Source organism: Notothenia rossii (genome assembly GCF_949606895.1).
Source record: "Notothenia rossii genome assembly, chromosome: 8".
Classification (NCBI taxonomy): Eukaryota; Metazoa; Chordata; class Actinopteri; order Perciformes; family Nototheniidae; genus Notothenia; species Notothenia rossii.
The window spans coordinates 21,042,022-21,059,233 of NC_136906.1; the positions used below are offsets into that span (position 1 = coordinate 21,042,022).

Here is a 17,212-nt window from a genome sequence, read left to right on the forward strand (position 1 = left end):
TTAACAATAATAAGTAATTGGATACCGTTTTGAAAAGTAAAAATACATGATCCTGGGAAGTTGTGAGCACACATGAGACTTGTTTTATGGGTCATTCTGAATGATTTGTGAGAGTTTGGAATTCGGAACTTTTAATATGATGGCTTTCTTCAAGATAAGACTTGGTCGGTGACTAATATGCAAGTTATACTTTTGGGAAGTATCACCTTGAATGTTAACATTGCTAGTCTAAGATCAGCTCCAAAGACACACTTGACACATTATGCAATGACATCTCTGTTTAATGTATTATAGATGGTCACTTCATTTGCACACATTTTCAGTTTTTTACATTTTATAGTGTATTTTTGTATCTTGTATCAATTCTAAAAATTCACATTTACACAATGCATTTTACATTAGTAGGTAAGTACATGTGACATTCAGCTTTTTTGGGAGCAGGTCCTGATCTATCTGTATAAAGTTTGTAACAATATAACATAGTCACAGTGAACCTCTCCACAGGGTTCATGTTACGGCACATTACATGTCTCTGCCTCTGAAATGGAGGTACGTGATGAAACTTACTGTACATGCAAAAACCTTGCACAGTAGAGCTGATTTCTATTGACTAATAGCATACGTGAGTTTTAGAGCAAGTCTCAGGTGACATGTATAGGTTTTTGTAATGCTACATGACCCTATTAGTTGCCAGTATCTACAGTATAGCATGTTAAAATACAGTATGTCTTCATTGGCAACCTATAGTGTACTGTAAGTCTCTCTCCATTGGTGCCAGGTTTATACAGTTTGCTTGAGTCTCCAAAGTTCAACTGATTTCTTTTGACTAAAAACCGCCATAAGCTCTAAAAATATCGAAGAAATACACAAAAAAATAAATGCAAATAAAACTTCCAAACTTAAAGACACCTGACACTGTACACAGGCACTTGAACTGTGGTACACTCTTTGAGTGCATTCATATTACATCTAATAAGTGCTACAAAATAACTGTTAAAAAAATACTGACTCCAAAAAAGTGTAATACTATTTATAATAAAAAATAAAACGGAAAACAAATGTACAACTACAGATCAAGGGCAAACTTAAACCTTATTTTTGAACGTGTCTTGCATATTTCTGTTTATATTCAGGGTTTACATTCTTACATTGTGTGTGTCACTTCACAAGCTGCAGGAGAAAGAGAATATGTTGGTTCAGGGTGGATGAGTGCGCTGCTCGAGGGTCGATTGTGTCTCAGGGGGAGACGGAGTCGAGGAGTCTCTTTTTTTGAATCAACACGTACTGTAACAGCGTCTGCTTTAATGTCACTGCCACAGCGAGGACCGGGATGAATCACGCCAACTCACTCAGTAGAGGAGTGAATCATACACTGTCGCTGTGGATGTGTGTGGTCACACGTCCACAACGCGTGCCCACGTAAACTCAGGAGCTGTGAGCAGAACAGTCTTATGTGTCTCCGTTCAGAATGCTCCAGTGGTACAAGATGAATCACAAGTTAAGAGATCATAAAGTTCAATTAAGATGACCTTGACCATGTGACATATCCATGGAGCGCCATACCGGATGTAATGACTCACTTTCTCTGTGTTCCTCACATTTCTTTAATATCTATTGCTCACTAAACTCTACATGCTTTGCTGACGAGTAAACACATCTTATTTCTCCTTTAAAGAAATAGATCTTACACGTAGTCTCGTATTTAGAGTTTCATGAGTTTTCATGAGGAGATTAATACCTTTCAGGTATGTGTCTTGTCCGAATTTGAGAAAGACAGGGAATAAACTACCTTCTTTAAATGTATCCGTGTTTTAATCATTTTAATCATTAGTATACTGTATCACCCCGTGTCGTACTCCATGTTTTTGAACACAACAGCTGCTTTACATCTACACGTTAGGTATAGGAATTATCTAGAGATCTTTTGATCATATTTAGTCACACCACAACAGGAGGGACCCTGAGAAAGTATTTTCCCCTGTAGGAATGAAAGCAGTCAAACTGAGCTACAGTATACTTCCTTTACATTATATCTACGGTGACTGCTTTTACAGTTACCGCAAGCAGCAAGAGGAAGGCAGGATAAAAGTGTTCCTGTGTGATAAAAGGTGCCACCCTGCCGCGCAGCTAAGTGCTTTTATATCCCCATGGTGATAAAGTAAATGTCAGCGGCCTCGGACTTGGATAAGGGATCTGTAATGTCATGTTGAGGCTTCAAAGAGGGCCGTGTCGCCCCTCTGCTGTCCCCTGCGTTAATCCCAATGGGAAGTGGCCGAGCCAAGCCGAGGGTAAATGAAGCTGAAACCCTGAGGTAATTACTACCTGCCTGTCAGGACGTCTCTCTAATAGGCCCTGTGTTGATGTGAGCACGATCGCTGCAGATGCATTAGCACCCAACACTGTTTATCCGGCTCTATCACGCAGACAGCTGTACACAAGACTTTAAAAGTGAGTGTGCGGACGTCAGTGGTTTAAGTGAGCTAAGAGGATAGTGAACTGAGTTTGTCTCTGAGGGGTGTCCCAATTTTACTCAGTAGTCGTGAAGAATGACAGATGGGATTCCTTCTTGCACATTCAAGTTCCAAATTCATTTAAGCATCTGTTTAATAATTCGCTCTTTACTCTGGGTCAGTGATGACAGCAGACATCATCGCAGTGAGGAGATGTTTCTTTAAAGTTGTCAGGCTCCATGAAGGAGCACGTAGGCACCCTGCTGAATCAGCCGTGTAACTCAAGCCACAGAATCAAAGAAATATACCACAAACATCGGTCGTGTTACATTAAGAGCAAGAAATGAATGAAACACAATCCCTGTGTCACTGAATTGGTCTATTTCTAGGACAGGAAGAAAAATTGTTGATTACTGAGGAGATGACCTTTCTTCCCAAATATGATTCACCTACATCAGTCGGTCTCAAACAATGATGTAATTCTAAGACAACATGCCATGAAAAATGTCTGTGGTTAAATGACACACGAACAAGGAACTTCAAAAGAAGTATTGAGTGACTCACATCCCCCGTTTCCTTCCCCCTGCTGCTTCGTGTATCGCCGATGATGGCGGGTGTTTAATAGAGTGAATCCTATTGAGAGACTGGATTATCTGAGACTGGGACGCCACAGAGGAAGATGTGAGAGGGAAAAAGGCCAATCACTGAGGAAGAAGGCCTCTTTGATGCACAAGAAAAAAGAAAGAGGAGATAATGGTAAACCTTTCAGCCTATTTAATTTTCAGGCACATACAGTATGTTTCATGGCTAGTGATTGTGGAATTAGGCGAAAATGTCAAGCTTAAGAAGGGGCTGAGGAGACTAAATTGGCAGTTAGTGAGAATTATGTCAATATTAGATACGGGAATAGTCAGATAATAGAAGATGCACTGGCATGTATCTATGATTATGTATCTGCAGTGACGTTGTTACAGATAGTGGTTGATATTGCCGTGCAGGTTGTGTCCAGGGACACACTGATTGATAGAGTTGGACTCTATATGCAGGGATGAAGAGTCCGACAGTCGCCCATAGGTGCTAGGAGATCCATTCAAGTCGAGTCTTTACTCTGTGGCCACTTCACATATGAATCAGAGCCAGTTTTATATTCCCATGTGGCCCCTGCTGCTTTCTGTTTGGTCCAAAGTTCTTCTCCCTGGCTCTGCCTCCCCTTCCTCAGACTCCAGGTGGAGGTGTGTCAAGCTGCGGGCCGCCGTCCACCCTCACAACTGCGGAGAGAATGTTAAAAGAAAAATGTCAGGCTCTTGGTGCGGACACAGGACATTTGTGGTGATATTTAAATTAGCAGTCGTTAGGGGAAATAACCCGGTACCAAAACTACTCCAGTCAAACACTATCTGCATTCAATCCAAGATTTAAAAAAAAGCCAATCACCAAAAGTGTGACTGGGCCTCTACAGCAGCAGCTACAACCCATAGAGTCTGTGGTGTGGTGTAGTCGAGCGTGGATTATTTTTTAAACCCCTTGAGGTAACATACTTGCATAAAACATGCAAAGGGGGAGGATGCATTATGCACAGGGTTGCGACCAGGCACTGCCGGATAGGAGGAGCATAATCTGCAGATACATCAGCCTCAAAATGCCATAGTTTAGGTGGGTAGGACCTGCAGATTTGACTTTGAGATACGTCTACACACTTGCACATGCCTTGTCACGACAGTCCCTCCAGTTACCAAAGGAACACTGAGTGCACACGGCAGGTCGTGCCCAAGATCCCCCAACCCTTCCCCTGCCAAGGCTTCAAGTGATTACCACCAAAACTCCAAAGCAAAAAAAAACAGCCTTCTTGTGTTTCCTGCTCTGCTGCTGAGAAATACTTTGATTAAGGAGACCTTGATTAGGGTTGATTCCCTGGCCACAATGATAACTACCTATCCACTGAGATACTGTAAGTCTTTCTGCATGGAACACTCTTAAATCCCCTGATAATCACAAGTTTCCCTGCAGGGGGCCCTGTGGTGTCACTCACTCATCTGAACCTGTTAAACTGGAGTCATTAGCCGGATGAGGAAGGGAGACAAATGCCCTCTTTTCCCACAAACCTCTTAACCTGTTGTCAATTGAGGGAAGCCATGGAAACGCCTCGGGAATGCAGAGGCGTTTCTGAGAGGACCCCCGAGTTCGGTGGATGTTTTCTCATCTTTATCAATGCATCCTTGTGCCAGGGGGAGTGTAGTACAAGAGGGTTTATTTTAAAGCTTTAGAAGAGGGAGATTCTTTTGTCTGCTTATAACGTCATACTCTCCCTTTGTTTCCGTTCCCTTTCCCATCTTTTTCACACATTGTCTCGTCTTAAAACAACATGGATTGCTACGTGCTGCTCTCCTCACTGTGTCTTACAACATTGATTCTGTCCAGTGACGGAAACAGTCCATAGCACTTCTCTTTGCACCTTTCTGTTCAAACGGACACTCATAATCATTGACAGAGCAGCGGGACACTGATCCTGGCCAGTGCACAGCCATCTGTAACACAAAAACTCAGTCATATAAACTGTTGCTTCTGTAGCACCTGTAATTCTACCTCAATGCAACTGTTTCTGAACTGGTATTGTACTTCGTTTTTAGAGATATTGGTGATAATAATGGCCACATGGCTGTCCAATGTTTTCAGCCGAACCTCATTCCAAAAATCAATACAAGCTGTCTTTCACTGAACCAGCTCAATATGTTCTGAAATGTGAACTCGCAGCAGCGCTTTGTTGCAGACTTATTTTTCTTCTTCTTCTTTGTTTAATCAGCACGTTCAGGGAATCCTGATTGGACACGAAGCCACGATAAAAGCTTTATAAATTTGCTGATTGGAATTATCTTTTAGATTTATTTTTTATTTGTATGGTAACCACAAGAACTCCTGGGGACAACTTAACAGACATTGGGATTACTTTACTAATTTGCGAATATATTGTTTTGTTATTTTACCTATTGTTCTCTAAGGAAAGAGGTTCATTGTGCAACTCATTTGATTGTTTTTCCATTTAAAGTCCATGGACACATTGTAAGTAAATAGGTCCTTGGGTACAAAAACCAAAAGACCACCTCCTCCATCAACCACAGCACCAAGCCCTTAGATCGCCTGCTGCTATTTTGCAACTCCTTTCTCTTTCCCTCTCTCCAATACTAAGAGCCATCTTTCAAATACTTCCTCAATGCTTCTCTATATTTTCTATAATTACATTGTATTTCATATTTTCTTCTGCTTTCAATAAATACATTGCTTGGCTCATTCAAATTGCACTTACTTTAACTTATTATTACGTATTATGGGGGGAGATGATTTTAAAAAAAAAACACATTTAAACATTTGCTTGGCTGAACCTTGTGTTTTGAAAACAGATTTGAAAATCTAATTTGGTTGTGGTTTTCTGTCTATTTTTCCAACAGAGTTGCACAAATCTAGAAAAAAACGATTTAAATATATCACCTGTAAATCAACTTTGAAAACAGAAATATTGCCTACGTCTAATGTTGTTGTGACCCAACAATTAGTATACTTCCGCATCAAGAAGAAACTTCCTTACGTGGGAGAAATGATGAGTCATCCATCCTTTATTACTGATATTGCATAGTAATTCAGTACATGACTCAGCTACATTATTAGTGCTGCGGATGGATAATGTTACCCACAGAATGTACTGTTCAGGTCCCTCAGGCTCTTGTCCACGACTTCAAAATGCAACTCGAACTGCAGCCGCTATAGAGCCGTTGATTGCAATGCTATGATTAAGCCCCTCCCCCTAGGTTTTCTGTTTGCAGGTTTTATCCTTATTTCCTTGTTGGGATTTTACTCTTTATTCTGGTTAATAATGTTCGTGGTAATCACAATTTCCAGTCAGTTTAAAGCTTGCACCCAAAGCTCTACCCCTTATAGCTCAAAATCAGGATTTTCAACAGCAACCTTACTCCAAATGTGTTTTTTTTTATTGACATTTGCCTTGAATCCATTTTGTGTACACTGTGAGGTCAAATACAGGACAGGGATGGGCGATGTGAGTGAGGGCTTAGAGTCTTGTTTAAATGTTAAACACATTCAATATGCACAATTCAGAGTGGGAAGCAGGCAGCAAAAGAGGTAGTGAAGGGGGGCCGGGAGGGGTGCTGCATAGATAGATGGTTCTTTTTAATGGAGATGAGCAGACAGAAATGAGGCTGACCACGCTTCAAGTAGGAGCTCTCATGTCTCAGTGACTCATGCAGGGAATACCCTCTCTAAATCTTGTCAGTCAAAGCACGGGACATTTTCATTGCTCCATTTCTCCTTTTAAGGGCTTATATGACTTGTTTCGGCTGGAGGTGTTCCCATTATTTTTAGACAGCAGTAAAATATGGTTCATTGGCATCAGGAAACCCCCTGCGATTATCGTGGATTTGTCGTACATATTCTCACCCTCTCACGTATTTTAACAGAGCCAGTCAGTTTTAGAAGAACCAGCGACTCCGAGCACTAGAGTATTTGCTGCCTTTTTAATGGCTTCCGCACCCGTAGACTCTGCTAATGCCAATTAGAACGTGCTAAACACTGGCGCTGGATCAGATTTTGAAATGCAGCCTGTATCCCGTCTCGTAACACCTGCTAATGAGCTGATCAGTTGGAGAGACGACAGGGTTAACGGGGCAGTCATATTCTCAATGAACCAATCCAAAGCACTTCCTCCAAAAGAAATTCCTTCTTTTCTTTTACACGCAGCCAGCTTTGCATTTGCGAAGTTGAAGAATGGAAAGAGGGACTCAAACAAAACAAAACAAAATAAGCTTTTCCCAAGCCTCATTAGAATGTGATGGGTTCCCAGTGATGAGAATTGTTCAAGGGAGGATTTATCAGTTTGTCTTGTTGGCATGTTATTATCCCTGTATAACCAATGTTTAGGCTTTACTATAAGTTACAATAAGACTCTGAAAGAAACGTGTGAGATCCTTAGAGAAATTCTGGAAAGATGAATGAATAACAAGATCATGGCTAAACTGGAGACATCTTCTTCAGGTTAATGCCTCTCGTGTTTGTGTATAAACCGGGTATAAGCAATGGTTTCATCTCTATAAACTATTTGAGTTTAGAAGGAACATTGCTTTGAGGTCACATCTTATTCCTGCAGCACTTCCTTGATTCTCCAAGATATAAAATATTGTTAAATAATTGTATGTTCAAATGCAAATTAAGATGTATTAGGAAGAGTTTGTAAAGTGTGTAAAATACATGCTGACTGTAAGAAGGTCTACTAAATACTGTTTCTGTCTCTCAATGCGCTGAAAGAAGTCAACTAGGCTCATTGTAAATTGCTTCATCATAGATCAGTGAAGTGTATAAAGTTGTTTTTATCCTCCCAAGCCAGACATGATCACTCAGCTAGTCTCAAACAACCTTTCAGATGTTGTTTGGCTCGCAAGACTACGTGATAAAGTTTACCCCTCAGACATACTGTACATCCAAAATACTTCATGAGTCAAAGAGGGACTAATATAGATACAGACGAGTTGTAGTGGCAAATATAGATCAAACATATGCGGTTACGTACTTTCCTTATACATTACAATGTTTGAATGTGCTGTAAGCTAAGATGGTAACGTATGTCAGTGCTGGCTTCGTCTCCCTCTGATTTATTTGGTTCCTTAACATCTGTGATGAAGAGGCATACAGCCAAGCTCATGTTCAGTACCCTCCTTATATTCATGTTACTACTGCTGCTTTAATCATAATCTACACATTCCTGCACTCTAATGCATCATGTGTGTTAGATTTGGCTGCTCTGGGCAGCGAGGTGTTAGTCCTGCTCATACCTGTTATATTGGTTTTGATCCCAATCCCCAGAAATGTCTTTTGTTCTGAGGAGAAAGCTTGCACGCAGCCAGAGAACAACTTCACATAAAGTTTCAGCAGAGGATCTTGATGTCATCAATAATGGCAGCTAGAATATCAATGTATGAAGAAGGAATGTATTCACACTTGGAGAAGTGTCTTATGTTAGCTTAGAGTTTCTGTGGTGAAGTCGTGGGATAACGCCAGGATCTTATTTGCCAATAATAGCAAAATCTAAAACACTATGTTGATTTGATGTTTTCCTTACATCAATATATACTCAATATCAATTTATGTAGCCATGTACAAACAAATACAATGAAATTCACCTGCCCTTCCATAACATATGTCTTTAGTTAAATGTTGTCCCCAATGCTAAAACATATAATTTAATAGGATTGCATTAGACTGCGCCTGTTCTTAATAAAGTGGAACTCGGCTGTTTATCACATAATGGCAAGTGGAACCAGAACGATTTAGTGTTTCTTATCTGAGTCGAGGGTCTAGGAACAGGCAGTGTTTTATATTTAAAATAAAATGTAAGACCATGAGTCAAATGTGTGCTTGAATTCACTTGACTTGACAAAACTCCAAAATAAATGCATAAAAAATACTTTTAGCACAACCACTAAACCTGATATACTACCTATGTTCTATTGGATTTTCGTCCAGCCTTATAATGTATTTTTTGCATCGTGAAAATAATGACGTACTGCTGTTAATCACTAAACTAAACACTAAAACACGAGTTTGTTCCAGTCTTACCTATTTGGTCCTGTGTGCCTGAGTGTGAAGGCTGGGCCTGGACATCAGCCTGGGCCTGGAGCTGCTGCTGCTGCTCCTGCAGACTCTGGCTGTCCACTGAGATGCCGCTGTCGCTGTGCAGCTTCTCTCCCTCCGGAGTCACCATCTGGTTGTTGGTAGCTGCGCGGTTATTAGCTGCCTGCTTGTTCTGCTTGCAGCTATTCCACCTGGGGAGAAGTGGCAGGTCAGAGGAAGATTACCATCGGCTCAATATGATACTGTCATGTGATCCAATCTGAATTTAGACTTTTGGATTTCACAGCCATTATAACCAATAAAACAATACCTAATAAATTCAAACATCACTTGAAATGTCCTTAAACTGATTCAGGTAGTGTTCGGGTAACTAGTGGCAAATCCCTCATGACGTTATTACTTTCTAAGCTTTTTCCAAGGGAGCAGTTAAATACATTAGCTTGATGGGTTTCAGATTGCATACAAAAAAGACTTGAATTTTTTACACTTCCAGATTTAAATATAAAGAGCCTTTTTAACAAGTTAAAAGGTCAGCTTGAAAAAGTGCAAAGTCAAGATGGAGACTTGGTTTTCGACCAACCAATGCAGCTGATGGTAGCAATTTTAGCTAGCTTACTACAAAATCAAAGTTGAAAAACCAGTAGTCGCCCAATATAATAAAGAAGCTGCTTTTGTCTACTTCCTTCATAAATCAGCAACTTACTGTTTCAGAAATCTCTATGAATTTAATTAGCATAATATCCTTATCATTGTAAACTGCTTATAGTATGTGCTGCGTATTTGCCTCCAAATGAAAAACTATAAAAAGATGCTTGTTTGTTGTTCCAAAAACATGAACAAGCTTTACAATTCTCTACTGGTGCTTCTCTTTAGAGGATAGATGCCTGTGGATCAATGATTAAAATATTCATGAGATATTGAGTGGAACAGTTAACACCTCTAAGTGTTTACTACAGGTGTTAAAGTTTTCACATAAATTGCAGTCAGTTTTCTTCATGATGACGAGAACCTGAAGATTATTAGCAAGATGTGTGCGTTACTCCACCAGTAAATCTGGCACTCCTGGTTGGCACTTCCTAAACAATCGATACCACTAATGAGCTTGTTTACTTGTTTCAGCCCGGGCTTGTGTCTGTCTGTATGAGTGCTTGCATGTGTGGTTGCATTTTTGTGTTTGTGACCTCTGTAATGCATTAACTCCTCTTTTATCTTCCTTTTTTTTTTTTTTAAACCCATTGTGGTACATTGGAGTGATTCTGTGAAAGTGGGTCAAAAGCTTTTAGACCATGGCAGGCCTGAATATTTCAACAGGCACCTAACTGATATTTATTTAGCCTGAGGCCACATCTGTTAGTTTATCCAACACCACTATCTCCATCAGCCTCTATGTCCTATTTTATATTGTGGCTGAGGTGCAAAACAGAACTGTGCTAATGTCCATTACCACAAAGCGGCTTTTCATCTAGTTCTTTTCAACCAACTGACCTCTTAAAAACAATGTAGGCAACAAGGCCAACCACAACGGCCGCCAGGATGGAGCAGTAGATGGGAATGAGGTTTTCGTTGAGTCCGTGGCCGAGGAACCGAGGAGAGCCGGCGCTGGACGTGGTCGACTCTCCTCCTGGCATCGGGCTCTCAGAGCCACCGGGTGGGAAGAGATTTGTGAATGAGGGTGGAGACAGGTCCATATCGGAGGTAGTAGTAGCATATGTTGGCATCAGAGGATCTGTGTGGAAAAAATAAAGCATCTGTGAGAAAAGAAACATGCTTCAATACGATTGAAAAAGAAATGGAATGAGGTGTTAAGCCACGCCCTGGATCAAAACAGCCTTATCCGATCTTATAATTATACATATTCAATTCTATTTTTTGTCATTTAATGGACCAAATGATTGAAAGAAAAAAATATTGGCGGATTAATTGATAATGGAAATAATCTTTAGTTGCAGCTTTAAATTACAGTGGTTTTTCTCCTTTGGAACTTGAACGTCCGTGTTACATTTTATTGTATTTTTAATTTTTAAGTAGAGAGAAGCAGCAAAGTTCTTAGGATTCATCCTCTGGGGACCATGAATTTCTGTAAAAATTGTGACAATGATGAAGGAATATGTTAAAAATTGTACCTGATAAGTCAAGGCAATATTAGGATTTCTCCTCTTGGAACAGTGAATACATGAAATAAATGTTCGCCCACACAGTAGTTGTTAAGTTATATTTCAGGCTTAGCAAGGCGAAATACTCTCGTATCTTCTCTGAGTACTTGTTTGTTCGAATTTTAGTCACCATGTCCCCAACCAGATGTCTGATACAGTGCGCACAAGCAGCAGCTGTTTCTGATAGACAGATGGGTTCTGGCTGGGTTGCTGTGTGCAGAAATAAAAGGAATGTTCCTCGAGAAGGGGGGCAAATATCTGTCAGCCACCAGCCCGCCCCACACCAGGCCGGGCCCTGCACACCAGGTCTCTCTTCACCACGTCACCATCTATGTGATCTCTGCACATTGCATGACATTAAGGCCATATGGATCCCTGAGAACAAGGTCTGGGCTTTAGGGAGGTCATCCTTTTGAGTGTAGCCTCTGCTGGGGCCAGAGAGTCTCTGTGCTACTGGGTGGGTCTGGTTTCTATCAGAGAAAAAGCCTGGAAAGAAGAGTCCTTTTCATAACTTGAACTATTTCCTCTTCCTTTGTGGGCTCCATTAATAATTCAGTGTAATTTCCTATGTTGCGGCAGCACTGTGCCCACTCTGATGGGCCCGAATTCAAATAAAAACACCCTCAAAAACAAGACCTTTCATCTTAAACTTTTTGTTTTAAAAGTGCTATAACTAAGACTGAAGTAGTCGTAGAAAGGCTAAAGCAGTCCGGAGATTATTCCCTCCATGTCCAGCGAAAACCAAAGCTCCTCTGATCTCAGCAGCCTGGTGGCGATGGAGAACGTGCATCCTGGTTCAGATCTGAGAACGTATCATTTTCAGCAGAACCTTGGCTGCTCCTCATTCGCCTCAAACCGACACTCACAGCATTACCCCGGCGGGACCCCTGAGGCTTCCTTCAAGGCCAAACAGTGGGACGCAATACCCCAAATTCTTTAGGGGTTGTCCTACTTTACAATTGTTTCCTTTTTTAGGGGTTTAACTTTACCGTGATTGATAAACCCAATCTGTTATTACATTGAGTAAATCAGACAACCAACTGGTCACCATGTATTGCAACTAGATTTCAGTTCAGATTACCAATGATATTTACTTAATTATTACTATACATCATGGCAGCAAGGCTAGCACTGCAGAGCTATTCATTTTAACTGCCTATACTCTTATTCACTCTAGGTGCATAAGATGAAATATTTGCTGCTCACAGGAATGAAGAATTACATTTGAATAATTCAACAACTGTGTGTCTTTCTAGAAACAATGTCCTGGTTACTCTTGATAACCCACAGACCTCACTGTCCTCACTGTCATCAAGTTTTCATTGGGATGTTGCTTTGAATTGTTGTCATGTCATTTGTATTGCTTTGAGCATGAGAGAATAAATCTCAGGGATTTTTGACAGATGTCAACCTAATTTTTGTACATTATGGTAGAACTTAAACAACGCTTTTAGTCAATGCTAAATGTTTGTGCTTAGCAGAAAAACAAATGATCTGCTAGGACACAAACAGGGTATTCCGTATGGTTGTTACGGGTTAAAGATAATGAAGTCATTTCTGTGACCAGTGATGTGGTCAGATGACAGGAACGAGAGTTTTAGTAGACCACCACGCATAAAGGCTGTCTACACATATATTTTTTTTTTCACTGACACGGCATAGTCCAATTTCTCCACATTGATTTGATGCATAATTTAGACACAGTTACTCCCTTTAATAGTCCAATGGGACCTTGATGGGCAACTTATGTGTACATATTTTAAAAACCTCTGCTGGGCGTTACAAGGCCACGTTGGTCTATCAGTCTGCAGGGTGATGACGGGGCATTCGTGCCTCCTGGGGAGGATTGTTTTACTGAAATGGCATCTTTCATGTAGAGGAAAATACAGCACATGTGCAGGCCATACTTAGAAACACAGAAAAAAGGCAGATGCCTATTTTAAGCGGTGCTATTGATTCGGATCCTTCTAAAAGGAGGGTGGAGGTGTCTGTATTACATGCATTTCTTGACCTTTCCGGGGATGTAGTCAGGTTTCCTCCGCTCTGCCATACATCGTTCAGCTAATGCAGGCCTGGCTAATGGTATTAGCAATGCAACACAAGCTCACAAATAGGATAAATGGAAATGGAAAGGTGTGAAAGTGTGCAGACTGCCTTGCATTAGATACAGTTTGTCAATGAAGCCTTTCCTTTTCCGAACTGAGCTATCATTCATCCTGCACTGTAAGTGCCTTTCTTTGGTGCAATGAATGTTCTCTTCATGCAGATGTTTAAACGCATCAGTCGCACCTCGGGACTCGCAGTCAATTGTCTTTCTCACTGTGAGCCAGGATGAAAGCTCTCCTGGGAGTCTGCTTCACATAACAGTGACTCAACACAGAGCTACAGCTTAACTACAGTATACTACCTCTTTATTGTAACTCCCCCTCTTTCCCTCAATATCTCCTGGCTGATGTAGAAAACACAACTGCCTTTAAACCAAAGGACAGACCTGGTGCTCCAGAGGCTGCATACCTCAGCTGGAACAGAATGGAAGCTTAAAGGCAGCGGTAGAGCTATAACAATTTCATTTTGGCTTCAGTGGGTTTAAAAAACTCATGAAACAAAACTAAAGCTAGCCCGGGGTTTAACAAGCGTGGGGCTGTGTGTGCAGGGAAATGTGTTTATTAGCGGGGTGTGGACGAGAGGGGGAGAGAAAACTTTTAATTTTGACGAGACATCGAGGTCTTTATAGTGAAGTTAACCCCAGGGTTTTGTGCAGAGGTTGGTGTCTTGTCTTCCGCCAGTTCAGGGTGGAGATGAGCAGCTATCAGGCGCAGCACATGCACAATGACCTCTTTATCAGCCGCCAAACACTCCCCCTCTCTCAGCTCTGCTTCTATGTCAATCTTCCTCTGTGCTTGTCGCCGGACGTCCACACATCCATCACACACATACTACAAATTATTCAAGTGAGCGCTCTGTCTTCTATTAGGGAGGGTTAATAGGGAGAGCGGAGAGGAGGGCAGACAGAGAGGCAGAGTGTTAGGAGAGAGTGAGGAGGGGGTGCAGATGAACAGAGGGGCTGCTGTAAAGTGCTCTGATTAGCAGGAATAATTATACTGCAGCGGTGAAGGCGCTGAATGCACACTGGCCACCTTCCACCACTCGAGGGCCACTGTGGGAAGAGATAGAGAAGTGAAAGGAGAAGGGGGAACGTGATGAGCACGGTAAAAAAAAGGGAATAAAAGTCTGGCTTTATCCGTTTTTTTAATCTCTCCCTCACTCATTGTTTCGAGGACAAACATTTGAACAGACCCTCAGCACGTCAATGCAAATTCTCAACTGGAGACTGAACAGCATGTTTTTGGAAGTGCTCCGCACAGGCAAAGCGGACATAGACCTTTGATAAAAGACCCGGAAGGTGTTTTCAATTTCTGATCAAAGAGGTTCACACATGTGCGGGGTCCGGAGTTTAAGAAAAAAATGTACAAGTTGCAGCCACTTGGCAGGAGGAAGGGTGTGTGTGTGCGGAGTTAGCCTGCTTTCAGCTGTATTGATTTTGGATGCTCATAAAAAGTGTGTGTGTGTGTGTGTGTGTGTGTGTGTGTGTGTGTGTGTGTGTGTGTGTGTGTGTGTGTGTGTGTGTGTGTGTGTGTGTGTGTGTGTGTGTGTGTGTGTGTGTGTGTGTGTGTGTGTGTGTGTGTGTGTGTGTGTGTGTGTGTGTGTGTGTGTGTGTGTGTGTGTGTGTGTGTGTGTGTGTGTGTGTGTGTGTGTGTGTGTGTGTGTGTGTGTGTGTCCTCCTCCAATCAAGTGTGGGTGTCCATAGAGGTCATTCAGCGAAACCTGAGCGTTGGCAGAAGAAATCCCAGTACACGAATCGACCCTAAGCATAGAATACCAGCACAGCACATCTGCTGCAGCTCTGCCCCTCTCTCTTTCTCTCAGTCTTTTTTCTATCTCTGTCATTGTGTAATGTAATTGACACTTGGTGACAGCTGGATATTAAATGTGGATTTAGGTTTTGAAAATATTCCAATCATATCTTTTTTCCACACACAAAAGAAAGAGAGAGAGCAGGATAGAATTTGCTTTTTTCTTTTGCGACATTGCAAAACAGGCAAACAAAATGAGACTCTCAGCTTCCTGTTTACATCAGAAAACATATCTGTATGTGTCGTAGACCACCATGCTAGGCCTGGAACCATCATCAGCTCCACATGTGACTGCAGCTTTACCCACAAGCCCACTGGTGCTTTGTGACAGGGCTCTCCTTTCAAACAGACGAAAGGTCACTTATCGTGCCATCTCCAGTGGCTACCATCTCTGCCGCTACATTACTAATGTTTCGGACAAGATGGGTCAAAGGTGGGACCAGCTGCATGGGTGGGCGCTAAATGGGCAGCATTGTGGCCTACTGTACATCAGATATGTCTAGAATAAAGTAGATATTCTGCTGTGTTTTAGGGGGTATAGAGTCCAGTTTGTCAGTCTTATCACATTACAGTCTTCAGAGTTGACACGGCTTCCTCATTGACTAGTCTACATTACCGTACTGCAGGAATGAGGGTTTATTTTCTCAAGACTGTACATTTGACTCTATAATCAAAACCAACAAGGCAGAACTTTGAGAACTCTTGTTTTGCTTTTCTTCAACTTTCCACTTTTACTGGAAATTGCTAACAGGAGTAAGAGTCTACAGCTTTGTTAGAAGCTGTGAGGCTGTGCTTTGGCATTTGGTGCTACGTGGTAAATGCTATATCAGCATACTCAAGTGCCCACTGTGTCAAACGTGGTACTGTTTAGCAGGCAAAACTATACTAAACTAAACTATTAGACTAAACTATTGGGCAAGAATTGGTAAAATATCTATCAATTTTGACCTGATGAAGGCGCTAAAAACAAGTTATTACAATTCATTCTTATTGTGATATGAATGCAATCCTTCCAAAGTAAGTACTTCATTCTGGAAGACACAGGTGGACGGACTAAAAGCCTGATATTACCATCAGTCATCATGGCTAAAAACTGCTTGAAAAATGTCTCGGTTTTCACTGGAAGAAAATCCCCTTTCCTTATTCCGTTTTGTGACATCTCCCTGTCAAGTCCAGCAGATTCCCGACATGGTGACACACTATTTGAAAGTAGGAGAGCCAATCAAGAGCCACTATTGAATTGCTTCTTTGTGTTCAAAATCACTGTGATGATTTATTGATATTGAAAGTGTAGCGCCTTCGATGGGGTTTGGCACACGTGGAAGGAGAGGTGTTAAGTCATCGTCTGTTATTAGCCTTTCTTCCACCTCATCTCCCGCTCCTGCTCTTATCTTTCCTCGTCCATTTCTCCACTGCCTGTCAGTGCTATTACAGTCTATTAAAAGAGGAATTTACACCCTACATAACACATCCTCTGCACTACAACAGGGTGTTGACAGATTTTGAGGTTCATTAACTTGCTGGATCCAAATACCTGCCAGCGCCCGAGTTCCTCAAATCCCAAGGAAGTCAGGCTTAGAATGACAAATGTTGTAGCTCCATTAAAAATCCTAACATGAAAATTAGAAGCCGCTATTAAGATGTTCATTTAAAAATTATAACACGCACAGGAAATCGATAAATGCCCTGCATTAGCAAATGCTCCTGCCTTCTGAGAAGCATTTTAATCATACCACAAAGTGCCTCTTTGGTCTATGTTTGCATAAAAAAACCTCACATTTAAAGAGAGAGCTTTTATATGGAAAAGATAATGACCACAAACCTCTGAAATTATAGTTGGTTTTCCGGAAAAACTTTGTTTTGTTCCAAGTGCTGAAGATACCAAGCCTAACTTTTCTGTCCTCCCCTATCTAATATGGCTTCAAGAAAGATTCCAGATTTCTATCAAGGAAACCGAGAGCAATGCCACCTAAGCCATTTTTACCTCCCAGATTTGAGCCTTGTAGCCCCCTGATGAGGTTAATTTCATGCCTCGTCTGAGCCAAGATTATTTACAGCTTTG

The 17,212-nt window shown here is 41.4% G+C and overlaps 1 protein-coding gene across 1 annotated transcript in view; it reads right to left on the reverse strand.

Annotated features, from left to right (window-relative positions):
• Positions 1-260: 260 nt before the first annotated feature.
• Positions 261-17,212, reverse strand: part of ngfra (nerve growth factor receptor a (TNFR superfamily, member 16)) — a 30,619-nt gene continuing 13,667 nt past the window's right edge. Inside the window, exons 4-6 of the mRNA XM_079644094.1 lie at positions 10,569-10,809; positions 9,069-9,274; positions 261-3,718 (exon numbers count right to left, since the gene is read on the reverse strand). Of these exons, the coding sequence (XP_079500220.1) occupies positions 3,666-3,718; positions 9,069-9,274; positions 10,569-10,809 (500 nt within the window). The 3' untranslated portion in view covers positions 261-3,665. The remainder of the gene's footprint in view (positions 3,719-9,068; positions 9,275-10,568; positions 10,810-17,212) is intronic.